At 31.4% G+C, this 25,599-nt stretch overlaps 3 protein-coding genes across 3 annotated transcripts in view; 1 reads left to right on the plus strand and 2 right to left on the minus strand.

The window, feature by feature from the left end:
* Positions 1–9,826, plus strand: part of LOAG_16454 (APB-1 protein) — an 11,446-nt gene extending 1,620 nt beyond the window's left edge. Inside the window, exons 5-20 of the mRNA XM_020449106.1 lie at positions 298–471; positions 970–1,151; positions 1,871–2,092; positions 2,291–2,431; positions 2,998–3,163; positions 3,578–3,769; positions 4,058–4,237; positions 4,652–4,824; positions 5,689–5,849; positions 6,004–6,215; positions 6,406–6,573; positions 6,799–6,944; positions 7,313–7,442; positions 8,013–8,187; positions 8,878–9,032; positions 9,280–9,826. Of these exons, the coding sequence (XP_020307419.1) occupies positions 298–471; positions 970–1,151; positions 1,871–2,092; positions 2,291–2,431; positions 2,998–3,163; positions 3,578–3,769; positions 4,058–4,237; positions 4,652–4,824; positions 5,689–5,849; positions 6,004–6,215; positions 6,406–6,573; positions 6,799–6,944; positions 7,313–7,442; positions 8,013–8,187; positions 8,878–9,032; positions 9,280–9,354 (2,652 nt within the window). The 3' untranslated portion in view covers positions 9,355–9,826. The remainder of the gene's footprint in view (positions 1–297; positions 472–969; positions 1,152–1,870; positions 2,093–2,290; positions 2,432–2,997; positions 3,164–3,577; positions 3,770–4,057; positions 4,238–4,651; positions 4,825–5,688; positions 5,850–6,003; positions 6,216–6,405; positions 6,574–6,798; positions 6,945–7,312; positions 7,443–8,012; positions 8,188–8,877; positions 9,033–9,279) is intronic.
* A 1,143-nt stretch (positions 9,827–10,969) lies between these two features.
* LOAG_16455 (extensin) lies at positions 10,970–17,792 on the minus strand. The gene is made up of 9 exons (XM_020449107.1): positions 17,623–17,792; positions 17,084–17,330; positions 16,311–16,489; positions 15,835–16,022; positions 13,450–13,560; positions 12,985–13,179; positions 12,551–12,882; positions 12,178–12,306; positions 10,970–11,320 (listed from the first exon to the last, which is right to left on the minus strand). The coding sequence occupies exons 1-9, from the start codon at positions 17,772–17,774 to the stop codon at positions 11,048–11,050; spliced, it is 1,806 nt and encodes a 601-aa protein (XP_020307420.1). The 5' UTR covers positions 17,775–17,792; the 3' UTR covers positions 10,970–11,047.
* Positions 17,793–25,093: 7,301 nt separating this feature from the next.
* LOAG_01218 (hypothetical protein) lies at positions 25,094–25,405 on the minus strand (the record flags this gene model as incomplete). The annotated part of the gene is made up of 1 exon (XM_003136758.1): positions 25,094–25,405. The coding sequence occupies one exon, from the start codon at positions 25,403–25,405 to the stop codon at positions 25,094–25,096; it is 312 nt and encodes a 103-aa protein (XP_003136806.1).
* Positions 25,406–25,599: the final 194 nt, after the last annotated feature.

The raw sequence follows: 25,599 nt of genomic DNA on the forward strand, positions 1-25,599 counted from the left end.
GATTCAATCGTTTTTTACATTGTACTTTTTCCCAAAAATATAGAAGGAAATATTTTTTAGGACTGTGAGGATCCAAATCCGCTTATCCGAGCATTAGCTGTACGAACGATGGGTTGCATACGAGTTGACAAAGTAAATTTTTTCGAATAAGATATATTTAAGTCGAAAACTTTGGTATTTTTCGGATTTGCGTAGAAGTTATCCAGCCGGCGTAACAGAAATAACGATTTCAGATAAATATGAAATTTTCTTCAAGAAAAACATCCGACTGAACTAAATTTTGATTTGAAAATTCAGATAACGGAATATTTGTGTGAACCGTTGCGTAAATGTATGAAGGATGAAGATCCATATGTTCGCAAGACTGCGGCAGTTTGTGTCGCAAAATTGCATGATATCAACGCTTCACTTGTGGAGGATCAAGGATTCGTCGATTTGCTTAATGATTTGCTGAGTGATTCAAATCCTATGGTCTGTTTTTCTTTTTTTTCATAACTAGCGTCCTAAAAATATTTGTATCTTTGCAATATATTTTCACGAAAAAATAATTTCAGTACCCATTAATACTGATCGGAAGCTTTTATATACACTTACAGTTAGTAGTTTATGCTATTTGAAACAAATAAAAGCATCACAAAGACTTACCTGGTGATCGAAATATGCTAATCTGGATTACAGCTATTATTTTGTTTCTCTCTTCACGTTGTGATTTAAAAGTTTGAAGTAGAAAATTTCTTATTAAGCTCAGTGTCTGATGAGAACATCAGAATGCGACTTTGATAAATGCTTTGGAGTTAAGCGAGCACTGGATTCATATCAAGAGCATGGAGAACTGTTTAGTAGTGTGAATCGAAGTTAATTGTGAATTATCAAGCTATTGTTTCCATCAGTCTTGTATCTTTTCCTATGTTTGTAAGATAATGATTTGACTCAATTCAAGACATTCATTTTTCCTGGAGTGTGTTTCAGGTAGTAGCAAATGCAGTAGCAGCTTTGGCAGAAATCAATGAGTCACATGTCCTTATCGAAATCAACTCGCAAACTATAAATAAGTTGCTAACAGCATTAAATGAATGTACTGAGTGGGGACAAGTATTTATTCTGGATGCTCTTTCGTCATATCAACCAAAAGATGAACGCGAAGCGCAAAAGTTTGTTTTCTTCTAAAGCTATTGACACAAAAAGATCGATTTTTGGTTTGCATATTGGAGGCAAGTGTCAACTCAAATACGGAAGTTTTACTTAATTTCAATTAACATATAAATACAAAAATACTTGGCGAATAAAATTAAGAACATACAACATGCCACAAAATGATATGTCAGAAATAATTCAAAATGATGGAAATTCATAATTACGATCTAATTTAAACCTCTGTAAACCTTTAAAAACAAATCTGTATAATATTTCATACGCTAACAATACCGACACAGCCTATATCAAAACCTGTAAATTAGGTCAGTATTTAGTAACAAATTTACCATTTCTTGGCGTTATGTCGACATTATATCGTCAAAAGTCGCTCGAATTTAAGCCAGAGTTGGTGTAATCATAATGACCAAGCAACTATGAAGCTTTTTTTTGGAATACCTGCTTCAGGTCGATTTTCTTTCGCAGCCATTTCATTTATCATCTTTTTAAGGGCTGATTAAATGAAATGATTGGTCTGTTTCATTTTTGTAGATACAAATACAGTCCTTACATTGTTTGAGTGTTCACGCTTAACAGAGATTGTAAATATCCCATACTGAGAAACAGTTTTGTACATGCTTTTATGTAACACTTATTGCACTATTCTCCTGAATCATATATCGAAACATAGAGTACGATTACTATCAAGTGTGATTACTCATTATGATGCGTATTGCAGCATCTGTGAGCGTATTAGCCCTCGTTTGGCCCATGCGAATGCTGCCGTTGTTTTATCGACTGTGAAAGTCCTCATGAAATTAGTGGAAATGTTGCCGGAAAGTTCGGAATTCATTGGTCAACTAACAAAGAAACTTGCACCACCAATGGTTACATTACTCTCTGCTGAACCTGAAATTCAGTATGTAGCACTGCGGAATATCAACTTGATAGTGCAGAAAAGGTTCGTCTATAGTAGGTTCATGAATTAAAGTCATTAGCAAATTTTAGGCGCCATTGACTTCATGTTAATAAAGATTGTAAAATTGAACGAAATTTGGACTTTTCGTAAGTGAGTCTTCTGTTTTAGGCGAAATGAAGTGATTGAAGTCAAGGCAAGATGTTTTTCGAACTTCCCCCAAATTCAGTCCTTTTTTTGTAGGCCAGAAATCTTGAAACAAGAAATGAAAGTATTCTTCGTGAAATACAACGATCCAATATACGTGAAAATGGAGAAGCTTGATATAATGATTCGTCTTGCTCAGCAAAATAATATCAATCAAGTACTAAGCGAGCTAAAAGAGTAACTTCATTACAATTGCTTACCGAAATCTAATTTAAAATATGTTATTTAGCAAACAGCCAGTGAAGTCATTCATTGATTTTGTACAAAAACATAGATGCAGCTTTAGTCGTAACTAAGGCTAAAGTTGTGTTTCATTTCATTTACTATTTAAAAAAGGTTGAGGTATCTTTCAGACCTCCTTTAGTAGATAGAAAACTGTATGAGGAGTAAGATACACATTAAACTTAGATTTCGGGATAAATAGCCTGAACTATTTTCTGTAAGTTTTGTCGACTTTTATTTGGGAAGAACGATTTGAAATGTAAAAGCATGTTTGACATTTCAGTGCTTTGTGATTGTACTCCTCAGACGAGTCAGAGGAACATCTGTTGTGTTTAAATCGGGGGTGGAGCGTAGTATGCAGTCTCCGTAAATAGACGTTTATAGCCCTTGTGGTGTGAATGTGAATACTGAGTCTGTCATGTTCTATTTTTGAAAATTAGTAAACTTCTTCTTCTTTTTTAAAAGCTTTGATAGCAAAAACAGTTTGCTATGTCATACCAAAATCTGCGTAATTTTCATAGGTATGCGACAGAAGTGGATGTTGATTTTGTGAGGAAGGCAGTTCGTGCAATTGGCCGTTGCGCGATCAAAGTAGAACAGAGTGCTGAGAAATGTGTTAGCACGCTGTTGGATTTAATTCAGACTAAAGTGAATTATGTCGTTCAGGAGGCCGTTGTTGTTATTAAGGTTTTTATTTTGCCTAGTATTAGCAAAAATATATCATTTCTCCGACTTGTAATAATGTACAAAAAATTAGCTTTTGATGTAAAGCGCATTTATTTTTTAATCATTTCAAATATTAAACATTATTCTCAGTTGATTTTAGACAAACAAACCACTGATGAAGAAAACGAGTAAGTTTCATAAAGTGAAAGTCATGAAAAAACAATTTTACTTTTGAAATGACAGGTCTAATCCACATTTGAGGTTCAAAAATGCCAGCATTTGTAAATATGCAACATTGACTTTATAGGATGGTCTGATCTAATATTCGAACCTACAACGATGCAATTTTCTTACCAATTTTACGGATTATATTACCTGCTAGTATTTTTCTACCGCAGAATTTTATCTGATTCTGTCATAATTTGAAAACTTCAGGATATCTTCCGTAAATATCCGAACAAATATGAAAGTATAATTTCTACGCTTTGTGAGAATCTGGATACATTGGATGAACCGGAAGCTCGTGCATCAATGATTTGGATCATTGGAGAATATGCAGAACGTATAGATAATGCCGATGAATTACTAGAATCTTTTGTTGAAGGTTTTCATGATGAAAATACGCAGGTGAGAGTGAAGAGTTTCAAGTTTTCATGCTCTCTTCTATTGTTTTGCCATATCATGCATATAAAGCTCGGAATGAGAGAACTCTTTGCCTAAATTTGTTGCAAAGTTTCCGCGTTTTGGTTTTGTTTTACCTAAAACTGATCTTAATTTGTATTGATTCTTCTAATTTTAAATAATATGTGGGCTGGTGCAAATTTCCATCCGTAGTGATTTATGTGAATTCCAATTTATATTGCGACATACAACTTTTACGCTTTTCCATAAAGTTGGATTTTTTTATCCTTCTAGGTCCAACTGCAATTGCTTACGGCAGTAGTTAAGCTATTTTTAAAACGGCCGAGTGAAACGCAGCAGCTCGTTCAACGTGTGTTGTCTTTGACAACTCAAGATAGTGATAATCCAGATTTGCGTGATCGTGGATATATTTACTGGCGTTTGTTAAGTGCGGATCCAGCTGCTGCAAAAGAGGTGATAATTTAATTTCCACTATGGATTTAAGAGGGTGAATTAACGAGGAATCTGAACATGTCTCAAAAATTCGGGTAATAAATAGCTCTCATTATATAAAGTGCAAAAAGATATAGCAATAATTTCTTTGTTCATTAGCAGTTGTTAAAATTCTCTCAAATCTTAAATCAATATTATGTCTGAAGTAATATTCAATGTGAAAGATTTATTTTTCCGTAAAATTTCTCTGCTTTAAATTCGATAACAGCGATTTTTATCTTTAGTTAGGACTGTCATTGGAAGCGTATGGATAACGCGGATAAAACCGGATGTTGACAGTTTGATCATCAATTCTAAGACGGGGATATACCGGTAGCGAATGGGTTTTTTTCCCAGTTTCTTTCTTACTTTTTAACAACTTCCAAATTCACTTAGGTTGTGTTAGCTGAAAAACCGCTTATTTCGGAGGAAACGGATTTGTTGGAGCCGTCATTGTTGGATCAACTTGTTTGTCACATTGGTTCGCTAGCATCTGTCTACCATAAACCACCGTCGTCTTTCGTTGATATCACGAAGCATCCTCTGAGGACCGCAAATGCTGTTACGGGGTTGGCATAAACTCTTTCTGTAACTTGATAAAAAGAGCTGTCTACTGCTCTTTTCTTATTGATTAATTGGCTTGAAGAAAGTAGAAAGAAGTATATGATCTCTTTCGGGCTGGAGCATAGTTAATTTTGGTGAATCGCAATTCTGTTTTAAACTTTTCTGCTTAAGTTGTGCTGGCGGGTTTATACGGCCATTCATTGCAGCTCATCTTTTGGCAATGCCACGATTTTTTTCTATTCCAGTATATGTAATTATTCTCTAAATGATTCTAGCTTACAAAGCATTCCGTTTATTCCTCTTCTTATTTCTGCTTTTGTTCTTAACTAGAGGATAGATATAATGAAAGGAACAGTAAGGTTTGTTGGTCACATGCATGATGTGATAGCCCGTCTAAGCTGGAATTGACCCAAAACGAAATTTGATATCATTTTTATGTTTATGCGATAGTTATTCGAAGGGAATTAGTTTATTCTACTTATTTTTGGGAATATGAGCAGGACTCTTCATCGTTTTGATTTTTCAAACGATGAATTTATTGTGTCTAAAAAAATTCTTTGCTCAAAGACCTAATTCTCAATCAACTCATTTTTTACCCACCATTAATGATGTTCCCCATAGTGTTGTTATGTATACTCTTCGCTTTTTCAAAACCTTGAGTAGCACCTCTTGTCTTCTTTTACCGCAATGTGTTTCATTCCCCCAATATGCACTTTATTCATGAAGGAGAAGTGTGATAAAATTAAGATAAATTTCTTCTGGAGTGTTGTGAGTAATTATCGCGAGTTCGCAGTCTCTTTCAGATTGGTTTGTTGGTGTTAAAAGTCATAATCTAAATATTCATGTTTATTTTTATATAAATATTTCAGAGCGATTCAGGCCGTGGCAGAAGCTGGTGATTCGACGAATCGGCCAAGTGGTACAACAGACACAGTACAAGCACCAACAGTGATACCGTCTCAAGACACATTAATCGCTAATCTTTTATCACTTGACTTGTCGGTACCAACTACTGGCGTCACTACGCATGGTAATATAATATATTTGTACATAGTATGTAGAATGCCCAAAAAAATTCTCAGTTTAGGCTTCATTTAAATTTTTCGAGATGCAAATTTTGAAATGTTCTACATTTTAGAAGATTTTTCAGTTGCATCACTTTTTCATTTTAACTTGAAATATAGGTATGGACTCATACCAGCCAGCACCGATGTCTTCCGGTCTGGACGACTTGTTAGGACTTGGATCTGATGGATTGCTTGGTGATGTTGGGGGGACAAGTTCACCGCCTACAATACCAACTCAAATATCACTTCCTCAGGCAAATATTGGAGGGACTTTTGGTGCTCCTACACCAGTATCTGTTCCTCCTGCACCTCCATTTTCTTTTGCACAAGTTTGTTTTTGCTGTTTCATTTGTTTGGATAGGGTAATCAACAAGATTGATTGCTTTTCATTATTCAGTTCAGAAATGTCTCTTTAAAGATAAAGAAAAGTCGGACATTGAAAGTTTTTCAGTTTTGAACCTAATCTTAATGGACTGAGTATATTTATTTGAAAGGAACGATATTCGCAGCCTTTTTCAGATGACAGCTCCATCAACTGGTTTAGCACCCTCGGCTGGTCTTGTAACATCAGCTCCAATCACTACCGCCGTTTCCAATCCGTTTACCGGTTTGAATGACCTTTTTGGTGGATCCATAATGGGGGCACCAATTCTCTCTAGTCAAACGGGATATGTGGCTCCAAAAACTGTGAGTTTTTCTTGTGTTTCTAGATATTTGACAACAGGAGTTGCAATTGAGCTCACTTTTTCTTTCCTGGTATTTGTTAACTGACATAAATTTAACTAATAACGCTAGGTATGATTGCAGTCTGGTATGTTCAAAATTGCTGTCCATTCATGTGCATAAACCCCTTTCTATTTTCTCTTATTTCGGTTATTATGGTTTCTGAAATTGATCATTTTAAAACTTCAGGTTTGGTTGGAGGCTAGTAAAGGTAAGGGCACACAAATCGAAGGAACTTTCTTTCGTCGTGGTGGACAAATTTACATGGATATGATTTTTACGAATCGCGCAATGCAACCTTTTACTGGATTTGCTATCCAATTTAATAAAAATTCGTAAGTAATACTTGATCAAAGGCATTTTGATAAAGCTGCTTGACATATATAAAAGTTTGTAGTTTTTACAAAATATACTTCTAATAATAGTTGAAACTCACTTAATTTTCTTAGGTTTTACTCACTGAAACATTTTATTAGGAATTAGTAAAAATCGTACATTCTTAAACTTTTTTTTTTGGGAGAGGGAGAGTCTGAGAGACGAACATCCTGAAACTATTCCGGCTTTTAATTTATTAGTAAATATTTTGAGGTTACTTGACCAATTTTGGGAAAGAAAATCATTCAGAAGACAAAAACAGATTTAAAAAAAAAAACTAATGCATTAGGTACTTTTTAAAACAAGGTAAAAATTTTATATACTTTAGGTTTGGTTTAATTCCAGCCGAGCCACTTCAAATAAATTCACCACTTTACCCTAATCAGTCAGCACAAACATCACTTCCATGTCATACGAATGGCCCAGTGCAGAAAATGGAGCCTCTTACCAATTTACAGGTTCACCATTTGAACTGTTTTGTTGCCGTTTTATAAAAAGATATGTCCATTATTAAGATTGCCTGATGGTTGAGATCAGGATCGAAGGTTACTTTAAAGTCAAAACAGAACTAAAGTGGTAGTGTTAGTTTTAGTGCGATTTTTATACGACAAAAGTGATAATCATTTTTCGAAGTGCATCCGTTAACGTGATAGGGGTTGCTTTTCTGGTATTATTACTAACAGTTATGGATTTTTTTTATAGGTGCTTGATATATCTGTTTAGCCATTTACAGGAACGTCTTTTGCATTTATCTTCGCATCCAGTACAGGCCAAAGCAAATGTTAATCCAACTTGATTTTTAGTAAATTGATTGCCTTTTCGTTTTTCTTCATAGATAAAACAGCTGTTGGCTGGATTTTTAAAGTAAATGTTGGATGACAGCATGAAATGGATAATACTATGGATTATATTACACTCAATACTCTTTCGAAGTGGATTTATATTGTACTCATTCGATTATACTACTCTTTGGAAGAGTCCCAATAGCCTGGTCAATCTCCATGCCTCTGTATTTTTTATAATTTCAGGTGGCTATAAAAAATGACGTTGGTGTGTTCTACTTTGCCACCATCGTACCGCTCAACATGTATTTTGATGAAAGTGGTCAGATGGATAAACGAGATTTCCTGCAAATGTGGAAAGAAATACCGGAACAAAATGAAGTACAGTTTGCCATCAATAATGTCAAAGGTCTTAGCGCAGGTTTGTTAATATTTTTAACTTTTAGTTCTCATCCTGATCTCTTCAGTGCTATTTATGAATTGGGTTAGAAACGTCAGTGTAATTTCAATTTAAGTTTAGAAATATTTGTGGATATCATATGCATTCGGTCTATTCAGAAGTAGGTTTTTATATTAACATATTAAGTACACATCACATAACTTTAAAGGCGACGATCGTGAAATGGTTTTATTTGGGTTGATTTCTGACTAATAGAAGAACCGAAACTAGTAATACTTGGTGCTAACTATGCTACTTACTATTCAATCTTGGTCAAAATATTTAGTTGATAAGTAAAGTGTGCGAGAGGGCTGTTAAAATTTAAGATGACAACAGTATCTTCCTGTTTTATTTTCAGTAGTCTTCTGTAATTGTGGATATAGTTGGTACTATTGAAGTTGCTCTTTTCGTGTTTCAGCCCGCCTATTTAGTATTTCGAAAAACTTTTGTTTTGGTGTCTGTTGCACTAGATTCCCTGGCACAATCGGAGAAATGACTTTTCATCCTCAGGATAGGATGTCTAACAATAGAGCTACTAGTAAAGTAAATCAAGACTTTATAATTCAAGTAAGTAGATGGAGAAGATAGGTATCTTCAGTTGAATACATTCAAATAACGCCAAAGACTTCAGCTTTTTAGTTCCTTGCAGGGATTATTTACTTTTCATTACAGATGACATATGTACTAAGCTGCAACAAAACAATGTATTCACAGTTGCTCGTCGAAATGTAGAAGGACAAGAGCTGCTCTATCATTCCATCAAGTATACCAATCAGATTTATGTTCTTTCGGAGCTTAAAATGCAGGAAGTATCACAGCCTCTTACAGTAAATTTTTTTTTTCTTTATGGTTCAGACATTTTTTTTTCTGTTTCTTTATGATTCAGGATTCACTAAATCGATATGCTAATGTAGTGCTCAAATGACAGTTCTTGCTGGGGAAATGAGGGTCAATTCTCCTTTCCATCGCAAAATCAGTCCTATTAATGATAGTTTTGCGCACTTTTGTAATACTTTCCTTCCATTATTTTTTCTTTTGCACTAATACTTTGCTTTATTTTTCATTTAATTTCAGCTATCTTTGAAATCACGTCATACAGCAGCTACAGCGAATATGAATGAAATATATCAGCTCATTATTTCTTCTTGAAGTTGGAGAAATTTTATTATAAACTCATACAAATCGTTTATATGTTGGTCAAACATAGAAATAGAATGGCTTTTTGATGTTGTATGCATCTTTTATGCGGATTATTGAAACACTGTTGTACCGTTATCGCACTTTCCTTGCTTTGAATGACGGGAAACTGTTTTAGCGATAATTTATGATCAGCCGTTCTTTTTCTTTTTTGCATAGTAGTTTGCTTTTATTGAGTACTTATTTTACTGTATTTGCTGTCTCATTCCATCTGCTAGCATTCCTTAATGTATTTGTTAAAAGCTGGTACTGGATATTAGTTTTTCTTTTTTTAAAACAAATACTACCTAAACGTTGACTTCAGGTAAATATTACTCAAAAATCTCTAATACTTTAATATCTAACAATTTCGATAATTTTAAATACAGTCTGACTTCGAATGATAATCTTCTGATGTTGAAGTCATTTAAATGTTTACCAGAAATAACGAATTTGAAATCATATGATAGAGTTCTGAAGTGTTAGTGTAATCTACGTAATCGATAAAGTCTCAGCAATTCTGGAGAAGGCTTATTATATAAACTAAGGCTGTTTATGTTTTGATAAAGACGAATAACAAAAACATATTTTGTAGAAATTCATATTAATAAAGTCTAGTAATATGCTCTTTCCTTAACCTCAAATTAAACTATTCAGTAAATCCATCTATTGCAAAATTTGCCGGTGTTCTCTTAGAGATTAAATTTGATCGTTTGTGATACTGGAATACAGGATGTTCGCACCACTCATTGGGTGGAAAATGATAGCAGTGAAATTTAGTTAACGTCAAATCACTTCTTGTGGTATTTGTGAAAGAATGATTTTGACACACTCTACTTTTACATAAAAATATATCTGGATGAATGTGCATCAGTAGTTCGTACAATGATTGTAATTATTATTGTTATGAAAACATGGGATCATCATTTTATTAGTAAAACCAGTAAGGATACGGAATTTTGACCATGCAAGTAGGGATTGCACGCATGTGACAACAGCTAAATTTTGCAGGATGACAAGTACAAAGCAAGCAAACATCTATGAGACCCAGCCAACTGATAGATTAACAGTTTGGGACAGTGGAAAATATATGGCATAGTTTGGCTTTATCTCATACAAATGTAAGAATAATGGGTAATCGGATGGTAATAGATAATAATCATATAGTGCTAAAACAACAGGGATAGATAGAGAATAATGGATAGGAAGAAATCTTATGAAGATAATACTTCTTCAGTCATGGTTTTGATATATCACAGTAAATGATGAATGTATGAAGAAGAAATAATGGTAAATTGATTCAGCATTAAAGGGAATTATTTTTGAATTCTATTTGCATGGACAATTTTATTAGTAATGGTATTTGAAGAAAGAATACTGTAACGTTTAGCAGATATGGCATGCATTCCTAATTTTACATTAATTAATTATATATATTACTAAGAAAGTATTCTTTTAAGAGAGAGAGAGAGAGGAAAAAGAGAATTTTTGTTTTGAATTTTTTAAATCTAGTTCTGTAAAAAGGAAACTTTCCAGCACATATTTTAATAGCATATTTCCTGTTGAAACTTTTGCTAAATTTGTGAACTTTTGGATTCAAAGAAAAAAAAAACTTTCTTTAATATTTCGAAAAATTTACATAGTCCACATTCAGTTAAACAATTATTTAATAAATGACAGCAGTGGGACGCTGCTGTTGTTGTTGTTGTTGCTGTTGTTTACTGTTAGCGGTATTATCACTGATATGCATTTCATTAAATGCAGTATCATAATCAGCAGGTGGTGTTTCAGGCCTTGCTACAATATCAATTGTACCAATTCCCATTCCTGTGGTTGTATTCAAATGATGATTAGTGGTACTTGTACTAGGATGATTATGATTGGTAGCTGTTACAATAGTTGTTGCTGTTGACATTGAACGTGCGGTTGCTGAGAATGCCTGTAATAATGTTTTTCATTTCGATATTTTATGAGGTAAAATTTTAAATGAATATAAAAAGTAAATTTGTTTAGCAAATAATTACTCAACAAATAATGCAATGGAATATTTGCTTGGCATATAAAATAGTGGGATATTTGGTAGGGATATAAGGCATGAAAAATATATGATATAGAGAGGGAAATTGCTTTTTTTTCTTTTTACTTCAGACTTTTTTTTTTAGTTTTTTTATTTTTTCTTATTTTTTTAAAAACTACTTGTTTTTTCATTTGCAAAGAATTATGCACTCGCTACCACATATGAATATATTCTTAATTACTTTTATCTCATCTAATTAATTACTTATTTGTTTATAGTTTATAAGTGATGAAGTATGAGGAACACGTAAGTGATCGTTAATAATTTATGTAAAGGATTCGCAGATTCATTTGAGTAATTTATATGCTGATTTGGTGTGAAGAAGAGCAAGATAATTCTTGCTTGGATTTTTCTTTCCTTTCGAATGTTTTCAGAAGTCTAAGTTGTAGAAAAAAGAAAACAAGACTCATATCAAAGATGAGTCTTAATAACTTAGACTTATAAAATATACCGATTACTCGTAACATTTACTTAAGGGTTATTATTGTTATTCATGACTTAATTTACAAATTCTTTGAAATTTATTTGGCCTTTTGACCTTTCAAGTCTTAATGCATACTACTTTTTTCAGTTCTTCCTCATATTTTTTAAATTTGTGCAAGAAGATAGCAGCACAATCATTTTGCATATGTGAATAACAGTGATAAGACTAAGATTAATTAACTTCCCTTAATGATATGGCACATTGACCATGTCAATTTGAGGTGAAAACTCTTAACCTTCTCATTTAAGTGTGGCTTCCGATATATACTAGCTTCGTATGAATCCCAAAATTGCGATGATCCGTCGTTTTCTGATGTAGCCGCCACACGCCTCGAACTCGTCTGAGATTCAGCGCCAGCTGATCCCTACAATTTCATACTCGAAATTCCGTTTATTAATTGCTTTATAAATTCTGTAATGCTTACTACTAGCCTTGTTATTGAATCCTTCGATTTACATTTCAGGAGACGTAACCAAAAGAAGGTTCGAACGTTTGCGTTTGTTGAAATTTAAATTTAGTATAATATTCGTTAGATTTTCAAAACAATTATCTAAAAATATTTAATTAATCTTGAAGTTAATTCCAAAAATCACGGCCGGCCATCTAACCTTGTTGTTGTGATGTTGGCTGCGTTGCCTTTTCAACGAATCATAATAAGTGTCGTATTGATCCGTTAGGTAATTTCCCGGTTGATAGCTCGCTTGTGGCGGCATATAGGGTGCATTTCCGGGCATATAAATTGGCTCTTCATAAGCCAGTCTCCTTGGTAGCGTACCATAGACTGATTCAGGACCAGTAATAATTGGTCCGTCAGGTGGTGTTCGTGGCCGTCCTATTGGCGATGGTATTGGCCCATATGGAGCCATGAATCGTGGCGGTAGTAAACCGAAATGTGGAGGCGGGAGAGGATAGATACCAGGCGGTAAATGTGGTGGCATTCCTAGAATTATGACAGTAATGACATGATATTTTTGAATTTATTCGGTAATCAACCGATATATCTTGTTAATCATCAGAAGTAGATTTAATTGTAGAAACTAACCAAAATTTGGTGGAGGTGGCGCTCCCATCATTGGCATAAGACGATGCATTGGTGGTAGTAAATGCGGTGGTGGTGGCGGTGGTGGCGGAAATGGCACAAATAATGGTGGCCGTATTAGTGGATGTGCTGGGATCATGTGCGATAATGGCAATGATCCGCCACGAAAGTGTGGCGGTAACATGCCTGGATACATGCCTGAAATATCAAAACATTTATTTCCACTCTATGAGGATTATTCTAATGTTAGTAATAAATGCGGCAGTATATCAGATGAAATCAGCGGTAAATGTTAATTAAATATGCAAAGTTGAAACCTCTACAACATTTCACTTCCTGTTGTTAATTTAGTTCAAAATGTTAAGACAATAGTTTTAAGATTGATAAGATCATAGTTGTAATTTGTAAATACAATTTTGATTATTTAATGCTTTCCAAAATCTTCGGTAAAAATCAATAATTGCATACCAGGACATGGTGTTTCACTACCGCCATCACCACATACCATACCAATGTCACTACCCGCCCGTTGTGAAAATGAATCTATGCCATTTGCATAGGGTATCAAAGCTTGAACACCTGAAATTCTTTTCAGATTAATCTAATGGCTAATTTTTTGAAAATTAAGAAGGATACTTAATTGTTAGCACTTTAATTCTTGTGTTAACTCAAGAGTACAAATTCAAATTAAAAAAAAAGAGAAAATCATTTCATGTAAGTTGAAACAAGTTTAAATTGAAAATTTTTTAATTCTTAATTGTGACACTAAGAATTTTTAAAAATTCACATTGTAATGAACCCTTTTAATTATTTGTCTCTCCAACCTTTTTCCTGATGGATAGTTTTTTTCTTTTTTTTTTTTTTGTTTACAACATAAACCGATGGGTAGCTGATGACTGTCCAAAACGCGTCTCCTTCTTTACCCCTAAAGAACCAACAAATTGTACTGTTGATAATATTCTCCTAATGACTGATAATAATGTCTCCCTTTCTTTCTTTTTCCCTTCTCATCTCTCTCTCTCTCTCTCTCTCTCTCCCTCTCTCTCTTAATATATCTGTATAGTTTTAGGATGGATCGTTTTTACGATGTGAAATGCTGCATGAACGTGATTCTTAAGTTCAACGGCATGCAAATTATTACACTATCGTAATTCATAGATAACTATTATTCGAATTGTGGGAAATCACTTCATCAATATTTTTTACTTGAAATTGGAATTTTAATAGACTAACCAATCGGAATATAGCAGCAGCTAATTTCAGATGGTTGAAATACAGTTCAAACGAATTCTACTACTTGTAAACTAATTATTGAATGATAATTAATTGCTGTAAATAAGAATTAGTATGGGTCAATTGATGAGATTTCCGACTTTTCAAGTAATTCAAATTATTTTTTTTAGACCAAATTGATTAAATATTCAACAAGCTTTTTATCTTTCATATTTATTATACATTCTTGAAGATATTTAGCAAAATTAATTTTAAAATGAAATGAAACGGAATTTGAAAGATTTTTGAATGTAAAAATCTTTCAAAAATTGCCAAAAAGAAAGAAAGAAAGAAATAAGTGTCAGTCCTTGAACTGCTTTTTTTTATTGCTTAACAATAGATACCTCAGCTATTGTATCTTACTTTTATGCGATAGAAAATAAATTTATTGAATAGGTTTTACGATAGCAAACTTTTCGCTGTTTATGCTCATCTCATCCCCATCAAAGTTGTCCATCATTCCAGCCTGATTTATCATATCTGATTAAAGGGTTTGATGACCTTGACATTTAATCACATTACAATCGTCTCCCAAGCTACTATAACAACACTTCTCCCTCCTTATTCTTTTCCCTTTCTTTTTTGGCTTATGGATTAACTTAGTTTCAGATTCTTGTTGACCACTTCCTATTGTCACTCTGATTATCAGTTTGATCGATGGTCCAAAATCTTATTTCCTCTCCTTCTTCAAAAAAAGGAGACTCTTTGGTCATTAATTGGTCATTCCCATGCTTGATATTTTTCTTCTCATTCAACGATTCATAACAAAATGATTTTGGCAAATGGTGCATTGGCCCATTAACGCCACAATTTGAGCAAATTTAAGGAGAATTCAAGGATGAGGGATGCTGGTGGACAGAGTGTGACACTTATTGAATTTATCAATCGTTTGTTTAGCTTCTACCAATTCATTAATTATATTTGTATGTTTTGGTAAAGAAGCAGAACGAAAACAATTGATTTAGCTATCAATCCCGAAGCTATCAATCCCAGGTAGCACTTATAATTAGTGAAATGAGTAAGATGTTTGAGTAAACAAGAAGATTGATCTAATCATCATCAGTAAACTGTACGGTGGACATTCACAGGTCGAATTATGATTATTTAACAACAAGATATCATACAGGTCAAGACTCTGCTACTTCACCGATGGATAGCTAAAAGCTTAACAAAGACAAGTGGATATATGATATCGACGGTTATCTTATATCAAATATCCGGATAGTATTGATTTTCAGATGCTAATTCATTTTATTACAAGCATATTCAACCCATTTGAATGAATTGAAATAAATACGGTAAATGGCATTTAGAGTTTCGAAACCATTTCGGACATTTCTTAAATTGAATGAAACATACAGAAATCCAAACAATGAGACTTTCCCCTAAATTTTATTTGGTATAAATTTGGAATCGATAAACTGTTTCTCGGAATGAAATACTTACAGAATAATTTGGAAGCGCCAAAAAAACATGCAAATTGTTGGAGAAAAGAAGAGCTAATTCCAGGTCATTACCGCCGTATATCAGGAAGCAGTCAATTATTCAAATTTCGTGAATTAATAATTCGATGAGACTAACCATTTGTTCGATCACGACCTTGCTTTTTGTTTCGAAAACGATTAGCAATGGATGAAGATATACTTGCCGAATCATATTCACCTGATTGTTGCCGCCTTTCCCAGGCTTCTTTACCGATTGCTCGTTCAGCCCATCGTTGTTGCTCCAAATCTTTGTCATCTTCGATTGCCGTTATTTCTTCGATTTCACTAAAATTCATTCAATTATTTCAATTTAAATTAATTATAAATTACCAGAACCATTGAACTTCTACCTAATTTATATTTCATTTTAATACATTTTTTTTTTGATTTTACCATAGCTTTACTCCCCAAAAAGCATCCTATATCAATTTGATGAAAAAATTCATAATATTTTTACGCCTCAAATTTGCTCATAACTATTTCATTATTAGAATAGAAGAATTGAAGAATTATTTCCTAATTTAAAACATTGTTGCTATATAGCCTAATTAATTATAAGTATAAAAAAAAAACCTTGGAAGTGGTTCACTTGGTGGACTAGCACTTCTACTAGCTTCCTTAATAGATTTTAAAGTGGGTAATCGTTCATCTAACTTAATATACATTGATTCAGCGTACGCATGGAAGCAGCAACGTACGAGAGCATTTGCCGCTTTTGCATTTGTACATATAAATGCGTGACATTCTAGCACCTGAAATTTGAATCATTCTAGGTGAGAAATTTGAATATTTAAATGATCCTTTCATATTTAATTAGAAAATTTGTAAATAAACTTAATTGTTAAACATTTAACAATTATTATCATATTATCAGATTTAAGATTATTGATTTATTGGTTATTATCAGATTTAAGATTATTGCATAACCATTAAAGTTCATTTAATAAGTAAAAAGTAAGTTCAATGTCATCATGCTTATGACAATTGATCTAATTTTTCAAATATATGATACCATTTCGAGTAAATTCTTGGCATACCAAATTTGTTGTAAATTTTGTTGAAATTAAAAATGTCATAAATTTTGTTGCTTAGTGTTTAAATTGTATTTATCTTTTTCTTTTTTTTTTTGATTCATTTTAAAGTGTAAAATAAGTTCATGTACATATATATGTATCATTGTAAGTATGTTTTTAATTAATTAAAAGGTCATATTGTCCGTTATTACTTGATGATATTGAATTATCCTATATTATCTTATAAGATTCAACACAGTTTTTTTGATCAAAGTTTCCGGAACAAGAATCTTTTCCTTTTCCCCTTCCCTCCCCCAAAAAAGATGAACTAACCTTAATTCCAGTTGTCCTCCTAAAAATAGCAGCAAAAATTGGTGGATGTTGATTATCCTCACCATTTGCAAATGGTGAATCTAAAGGAAGAAATCGTTCTCCACCTCCTTCAATCGCATATCCGGTTACATTTACATATCGTACTGCTGCACAATAGTGTAGGGAATTAATTGGATGAAAAGCCGTTTCAGTTCTTTTATCACCATCAATGTATTCTAATAACAAACCATTAGACCATACTGATAACCTGAAATTAATTATTAATTTCTTTACTAATTAATAAAAAAAAATTTAATTGATAAAAAAAACTTGCACTTTTACAATATTAAATTCTAATGCTTTCAAATTGAACAACTTTTCATGATCGAATCATTCAACAAACCATTCAACGATTTCATTTTATTCATTTATTAATAAAATATAAAGAAAAGCCTATAGAATTCTTTTTTAAAAATTTGAAAAAGTAATAAATAATCGTAAAATACATAATGCTCATTGATCATTAAATATAAGTTGACAGATAAAAATGTGACACAAACCAGGAATCAATCCCTTTTGTATCAGCATTACCACCGATTGGATAACGTTCACGTAAAGGTTGTTGAATTCCTTGTAGTCCATCTTTGGTTATTGTTGGTACAGCACTACCGATATAAAGTACTCGACATCGGCAGAATGGTGCTGCCACCATAGCAAAGAATTGAAGCCTATTAAAGTTTAAATTAAATTTGCACAATTTAAAGATTATGATTCATCGAGAAACGCCTAATTAATTAATCGATCAATTTGTAAATGTAATACTCTTTTTGTAGTATGATATATTGATGTTGACCTAGAGAAATCAAAACTAGACATGGATGCGTGAAGACGTTTAATGTTGAATGTCAAATGTCAATGATGATTACCTTTAGACCTTTAACCTCACATTTTTCGAGCCAAGATTACACAATGTATTCAAATGATCATTTCTATGAAAGTTATAATTTTCTATAGATATAATTAAAAATGTATTGAGAAGATGAATGATAAATTTATGAATGATAATGATAAGAATAATCATAAAATTAAGAATATTAATGAATGATGTATTGAAAATGGTAGAGGAATAATTACTTGGATGTCGATATATGTGCGTAATAGTAAGTTCATGTATTAATTCTCGAGGAAAAATAGAACGAATAGTTAATGAAATTGAAATAGATAGGTGGAAAAGGATGAAAAGAAAAGAAGAAAGATAAGAGAGAGAGAGAGAGGAAGGAAGTTGGATATCAGGTAATGAAGAAGGAAAAAAGATTGGAATGATATGATTTATATAGGTCAAGAACGAATGAATCAAGAAGAGGAAAAACTAAACTGTAAATGAAGGATAGACAATTCTGATCCTATTTATACTAATATTACTTCTAATCTGTTTTAAACATTCTTTATTCAAATTTCTTTTTGTTATCTTTTATCATCAAAATGCAAAACTAATCTTTTATAATTAATTAAAATATTTTCATATCAGATGTTTTAATTAATTATCAAAATTTACATTAGCATATTGTTATCAGTTTTGATAAACATTGTTATGTATTAAAATATAAAAAGTCTGATTAAAATTTTTAAAATTTCAAAATAATTTAATAGGATTTTGTTATGATATATTTATCATATTATACTGTAACACCGACAATGATTAAATAGAATGTATTCTAGAAGTTTAGTTTAAGCTAAGTAAAATACTGTGAAATATTAATCAGGTTGATTATGATTTATGTTCAAGAATTCTTTTTATATCAAACATTGGGCATAGTTACCGTAACTAGGCTTAATTTTTCAAATGATTTTAGACGACTGCTGTTGATAATGATGATGATGACGATGATGATGATGATAATGGTCCTGGTGATAAATAGCAATAGATATCATGTATCGAATAGAGTGTGATAATTATAAGACTAAAATATCAGTATGAAATATATAGAAGATGAAATCGATTAAAGAATTGATGAGCTATTTACGGGAAGAAGTTGTCACCGGCAGTCGTTTTGATTTGAAGAAATATACATGTCTGTATGTGTGTGTATGGGTGTGTATGTGTATATGTATATGGGTGTATATATGTGATGACAGTCACATAACGATCATGCTTCTGTTACAGAGGAAATTAAAAGAACAGGATTTGTTTGTAAAATGGCCTTCAAATTATTTCTTTCCTAATTCTTTTCAATTGTTTTCTATTTTATAAGGTTATTGAAGGAGTAAAATTAATTTTAAGAAGTTAATGATATCTTTATCAATAAATTCTTTCATATCATTGATTTTATTTACATCCCTTGAATTTTGATATGTTGTAATCACTTCTCCTATCACTTTAGGAGTTTAATTCTATCATATATTTGAAATAAACACCTGGTATCTTTGAGATGTGAAACAATTATGGTTTACTTGATATGGATTTTAACAAAAATATTTTGTTAACAATCATTGATATTCAAAAAACAGTGGTTATTGATATTTTAAAAATATTTAATTAACGGTAATTTGATAGGAAAGGGATAAGGAATGAGAAAGCAATTAGCAAAAGGAAAACATTCGGTTGACACAAATGATGACAGGACCGGTTTTGGAAAGAAAAACATTACTGGAGTGAATTTATTACCGAATATTAATAACTAGTTTACGATAACATAGTCTCATAATACGTGATCAAGTAATAAAAGTAATGATAATAACAATAATAATTAGTAATAACAGTAATCATGATGTGAACAGTTTTCATACATTGTAATAACATATTGCTGTTATCGCTGTCATTATTATATCGATATCATCAATAAATGTTGTAATCATTATTATCAACCATGTTATTATCATTGTTATCATCACTAGCATTTTTATTTTATCAGTACTGCTATTACTAATCATTAGAATCATTGCATAAGTTTTCGTTTGTCAATTTATGTGGAAATGAAGGATTATATTTGTTGGAAGGTTGGAATCAAAAGGAGAAAAAGGAAGTTCAAAGGTTACAAAAGTGGGTTGAACTATGAAAAAGCATTCTTTTATCATTTACTACATATTTGCACCAATTTCTCTTTACAAATTTATAAAAAAACTAATCTTTCCCATTCCTTAAAGGATAATTTCAAATTCTTCTCATTTTTTTAGAAATGAAAGCAATGAGTAAAATACCAATGAATAGAAATTAACTTATAACATTGATTTCAAATTGAAATTAATAGCAATTAATTAATTATGCAAATGAATTTAGTCATAATTTGGACAGAGAAGTAAAAATAGTTATTGAAGTAGGGAGTTGCAAAGCATATTTGATGATCACTTTCCTATCTTTTTCAAGATTTAATAGCTCAACTTATATCATATCTTTTTTCATCCTTATAAATTAATCATACTCATAAATATCATTAAAACTACTGTAAATTAGTAATGAAACTAATTAGCATATTATTAGCATTCTAATGAACTAATAGCACTAAATAGGACATATTTATGGCATGGAAACTGAAAGTAAATTATTTTTAGTTCAGTTATCACTACTGATGCTTACCTATGATAATAATAAAGTGAATCGGCAACTAGCGGTAAATGATGCGACCTATTCAAAAAAAAAAAAGCTCAAATCAGAAGGCGAATGAATGGTTAAATATAAAGTCATGAATCTCTTGGAGACAATGATAAATGACTTTGACTTTGTCATTCTGCAGCAATCGCCACCAAATGACCGTAAAATTTTGACAGTGCTCCGGTACAGTCCCTCAAATTAATATCATATCAAAAATTTGGGAGAAAAAAAAAATCTCATTTCAGGAAATTGAAAATACAAATTTACATTAAAATACATGAATTTTCTATGATAAAAATGTAAAAAATGATCAGTAATAAGCATAAATTAGCATAATTTCAATGGATAACTATACTTTAAGCATATTAATTTAATAAATAATATTTTTGTAGTAAATATGTTAGCAATAATAATTTCACATTTAAAACAATTAATTTATTAATTAAAAGATAAGAGTTAACTATAAAAAACACAAATTTTTCTTAGTTTCAATGGAAAGATAAAAAAGAAAGGATTTGCATGAATTGCTTATTATCAAATATACTTAGCTAATGGTTTTGTATATGCAAATTTATACTTAAGTATGATAGCATTGTATTATCAATGAACACAATAAAAACTAATAATGATTTATAATCTTAAACTTATTAAATTTACATAAAGTTTTTAATTTTTATATGCAACATAATGAAAGTCCTTGAAAAGGGAGTTGTTGAAATGAGAAGTTTTCATTCAAATTTTTGAAATATTTTCTTGTCAAATATTGCATCCATTGCTGATGGCAATAATGGGAAAGAGATGTTTGCATAAAATGGGACATTTAAAAATAATTTCACGGATCATTTCAGCCTGGTTAAAATTATTAGTGAACAATAGAAACATTCATATGTGAAATTTATGTATGTGTGCCTGTGTCTGTGTTTGTCTGTCTCTGTGTGTGTCATAAAAAAGAATTAATTTATATTAAATTTTTCAGCATTATAACCATTCTGTCATGATATAGGAATTGGTAGTATGATGTAAATAAGACCAAAACATGTTGGATTACATTCCCGGGAGTTTTAACGCTCGGATGAGCATTGTAATCAATACTAGTCATCGATAATTTGATTATTTGATAGCTAAGTTATTATTTTTCTTCCGGAAATCTCAGGATAATATTTTCTCAGAGCAGAAAGCAATAGTGAGTCCTGTTCTTTTTATATTTCCAATAGATTTTTCTCAATTGCAAATGTAAAAGTTTATGAATGAATTAAAGGAGAAAAATGAATATATTATTATGAAATTAAATTAAAAAAAAAAAGAAAATGTAAATGAAGCAAAATACATATAATTAAATAATCAAACTTCTCAATACATTCCGGTAATTTACATACCTATGGATTTAGAGACCTGAAATTGATTCGGGACTAATCTTGTTTTCTCTGCACTCATTATATTTGATTTGTTAATTAATTTGACCATAATATGGGATTTTTATTCTCTTTTAATATTCCACTTTTCAACTTTTATCTATCTTTAACAGATCCAAATTGGCTGATTGCTTTATTTCCAACTTTTTTCTCCTATTATTTATCGTTGAATGATAATATGAAAAGAGAAAAACAAATGATTAATTAAAAAATTTATCAAAAAAAGCAAACTATTTTTGGTAAAAAACATTGACGATTGTTGCAAATTATTTGCAATTCCATACTTCCCTTTTTTTTTCATGTATTAATTTATTGGGAAAATGTCAAAGTTTCCTATCGACAAGAAAAAGTCACCGATAAGATATTTGCCCTGTTGGGAAAAAGTAATCTGTATGTGACAATGGATAGATAATTACCTAAAAATATTCCCTCAGTTTACTGTACTTAAAGATTTAAAATTTTTTCCTATAAATGACGGAAGTACCATCATCTCTTCCAAATTGCTTAGATACATTACAAATTACGTGGTAACGTCATATGCCGTTGGTTTTACGTGAAAGGAAACGAAGGGTTACAACTTCCTAGCAAATCATAAATTTAAATTCCATTCAAATTAAACAAATTAGGAACAAATCGGGCGGGAATCAAATAAATATCAATCAGATTTTCTTAAATTATTGATCGATTGCTTTAAAAGACGAAATATAAAGGACAAAATTTTAATTTGTAATTTAAATTCAATAAGTAGGTAAAACGGAACAACAACAGGATTAAAAGAAAGAATGAGAGAGAAAGAGAAGTTTAAGAGAGTGGTCTCTTATATAGGTCAAAGAATGAAAAACATTGGCATATGCAAAATTCATTTTTCGAAAAAAGTTTTAAACAGCAATAATTCTGGAAAAGTATGGGATGAAATTTTGTACAATACTACTAATATATTATCACTGTTTGGTAGTGTTATTAGAGAGCGATATTGTAAGAATTCAGCTCCGGTTTCCCACAGATAACCGGATAACCGGACAACCGGACCTAAATCCTTCCATAGTTGCCCAATTTTGTAATAGTTGTTTTTCGAAAATTTATTCATTCTTACAATACTTATTTATTCGAAATGTGGCATTTTCCATTTTCTATTACAACAAACCCTTTTTTTTAGGTTGCTATACAGGGTTGATTTGCGAAAAGTTTCGTTATTTTAATAAATGACCGTCACCAAAAGACAACGGGCAAAATAAACCCGTTTGGTGACAAACAAACCTGACAAGAAAGGTTTGTCAAGTGATGATAATGGATGCATTTGTTGACATAAAATTGATACTAAAAAACCAGCAATAACTTGTCGTAGCTAAGCTTTAAGTACCAAAATGTTAAATGGATTACATATTGGTAAAGGATAAGAATGGTGGACACAAAAAAAAGCTTAACACAAAGTAAGTTTGTTAAAATAATTCATTAATTGAAGAATACTTCATCATAAAATTATTTCTTTTACACACTGAATTTTATCAGTTTTTAGGGTGACAGTTAAATGTCACTGAAATGTTCCGACTAATGGTGGTCTTAGTCTAGACATTAGTAAAGAATGAATAAAATGGAATAATTTAATGGTACCGGAATATGGCCAATGTCCAGAAATAATTTCCTGTATTAAGGAATGAACGATATTTTTAGCCCTAACTAATGAATATTATTCAGAAAAAGATTCAAACTCTCCTGAATCCTAATATTTCTTCTAGCCCATTACTCTTCCATAGTTTTTAAGAAAATGAAGAAATAGTTGAGAAAATGTCGTCCTTTTCAACAACCAATACTTATCCGGCCAGTCATTATATTATACGGAAAAAAGTTGACAATCACGTCATCGTAAAGTTTTTTTTTTTTAAAAAAAAAATTGCAAATTAAGAAAATAATAAAATATCATATGAAAAATGTATCGAGAAATGTTCTTGACTGTTACAATGAAAAAAAAATGTCATTCATTCTTTGATTTGATAGAATAGAAATCACTTTCCTTTCTACTCTTTTCCCTCTCTTATTTCCGCTTTTATTTTTTCCTTACTTATTCCAACAGCGCCATTTTCTTGGAGAAAATGTTTTGTACAACAAATCGAACATATTTCGTTGCTATGTAAAAAAAAAATGAAAAATGAATCAGGAAATGTATTCAATCGGCCGCTCAATTAAAAACATATTCTGTTTGATGTATCGCTTTTTTTTTTGTTTCAAAAAATTGAATTTTGATGTGAAGTTAAATGGAAGTTAAATATCAAAATGTTTGCAATATAATGAATCTCAGATAAAAGATAAGAGAAAATGATATGATAATTAGAGTTATTATGTTTTGTCAATGTATAATTATTCTTCCAACAAGGTAGCAATGATATTTGTGAATTTCAAAAAGAGGTTAACATCCCATTAAGCATTTACAAATTTTATGAAAAAAAAAAAATGACTGTCAAAGGTTTATCCTTTCATTCATTAATTTATATAACATAGATAATTATGATGAGTAATTAATTGTGGATAATAAATTTGTTAAATATTCCTTATCGCTGTAATTGCCAGGAATTATTTAACTTCCATATCAATTGATCAATCTCTTCACATTTCGTATTTTCAGACAAAGGCATGAAGATGACATTAATATGATTAGTTGTCATGACTGATTGATGTGTGACCCCATTGAAAGTATTAATCAATACAGAGTGATCGGTGTTCGAAAGTGCGTCATGTGAGATATAAGATTATAATGATACCTTTATTGAATATAAGAAGATTGTTCGGATAGTGAAACAGGAAATCAAAAGATTAATTTAGTCGAAGAACACTGATTCGAAAGGTTATCCGGAATTTCGGAAATAACGAGATGATAGTATTTCAAGTTCAATTTTCGTAATTACGCCATAACAGCATCGACTACATTGAAACAATGCCAATGAAAATAACGATAATGTCCGAGAATTTCGGTCAACAAGAGGGGCACTGGGATGAGGAGACGACCTGTAGAAGTGGGGTCATATGAGTATGAGGTTACGAAGGTAGAAGAAGTGGGAGGAAAGGAATGGAGGAGATAGAGACAAGAAAGGAATCGCTGTTCCCGTGCTCATCAGCTGTGACTCTTAATTTTGGTGACACATACAAATAGTCGGGTAAGATAGTGCCATGAGCCAATATACTCCACCTTTTGTCGTCTTCTTCTTTTCCTTCTTCTTCAAGAAGGATGATGCTAAAGTGATGTTTTGGCATTCGTTCATTATCGCTATGACAGTTGCAGTTGTAGTGATGTATTGACAGTAATGAAAGTGGGATTGTTGTGATGAGTGACCGAATGATAGCAAACATTGTGGTAAATTGTTGACAGTAACATCGATACAATATTATATTTGAGGGAAAGAAGAACAATAATACATTAATAGATTGATTGAAATTAGATAAAAGTAATAAACTGAAATTTAAAAGAATATTTTTAATATTAATATTTAATACTATCATGAAATCACTCAATCGATCCTTCTCATAAGTTTAACATCTTCTGA

This window comes from Loa loa, assembly GCF_000183805.2.
Source record: "Loa loa unplaced genomic scaffold supercont3.4, whole genome shotgun sequence".
Taxonomy (NCBI): Eukaryota; Metazoa; Nematoda; class Chromadorea; order Rhabditida; family Onchocercidae; genus Loa; species Loa loa.

Bases quoted from the DNA above. Each gene is read 5' to 3' on its own strand.
- LOAG_16455 (XM_020449107.1), bottom strand. From the start codon at position 17,774: ATGGTGGCAGCACCATTCTGCCGATGTCGAGTACTTTATATCGGTAGT. The intron at 17,331-17,622 runs GTTTGTGTCACA...AATTAATTTCAG, and splicing joins ACAAAAGGGATTGATTCCTG to GTTATCAGTATGGTCTAATG. The intron at 16,023-16,310 runs GTTTTTTTTTTA...AATGAATTTTAG, and splicing joins CCAAGTGAACCACTTCCAAG to TGAAATCGAAGAAATAACGG.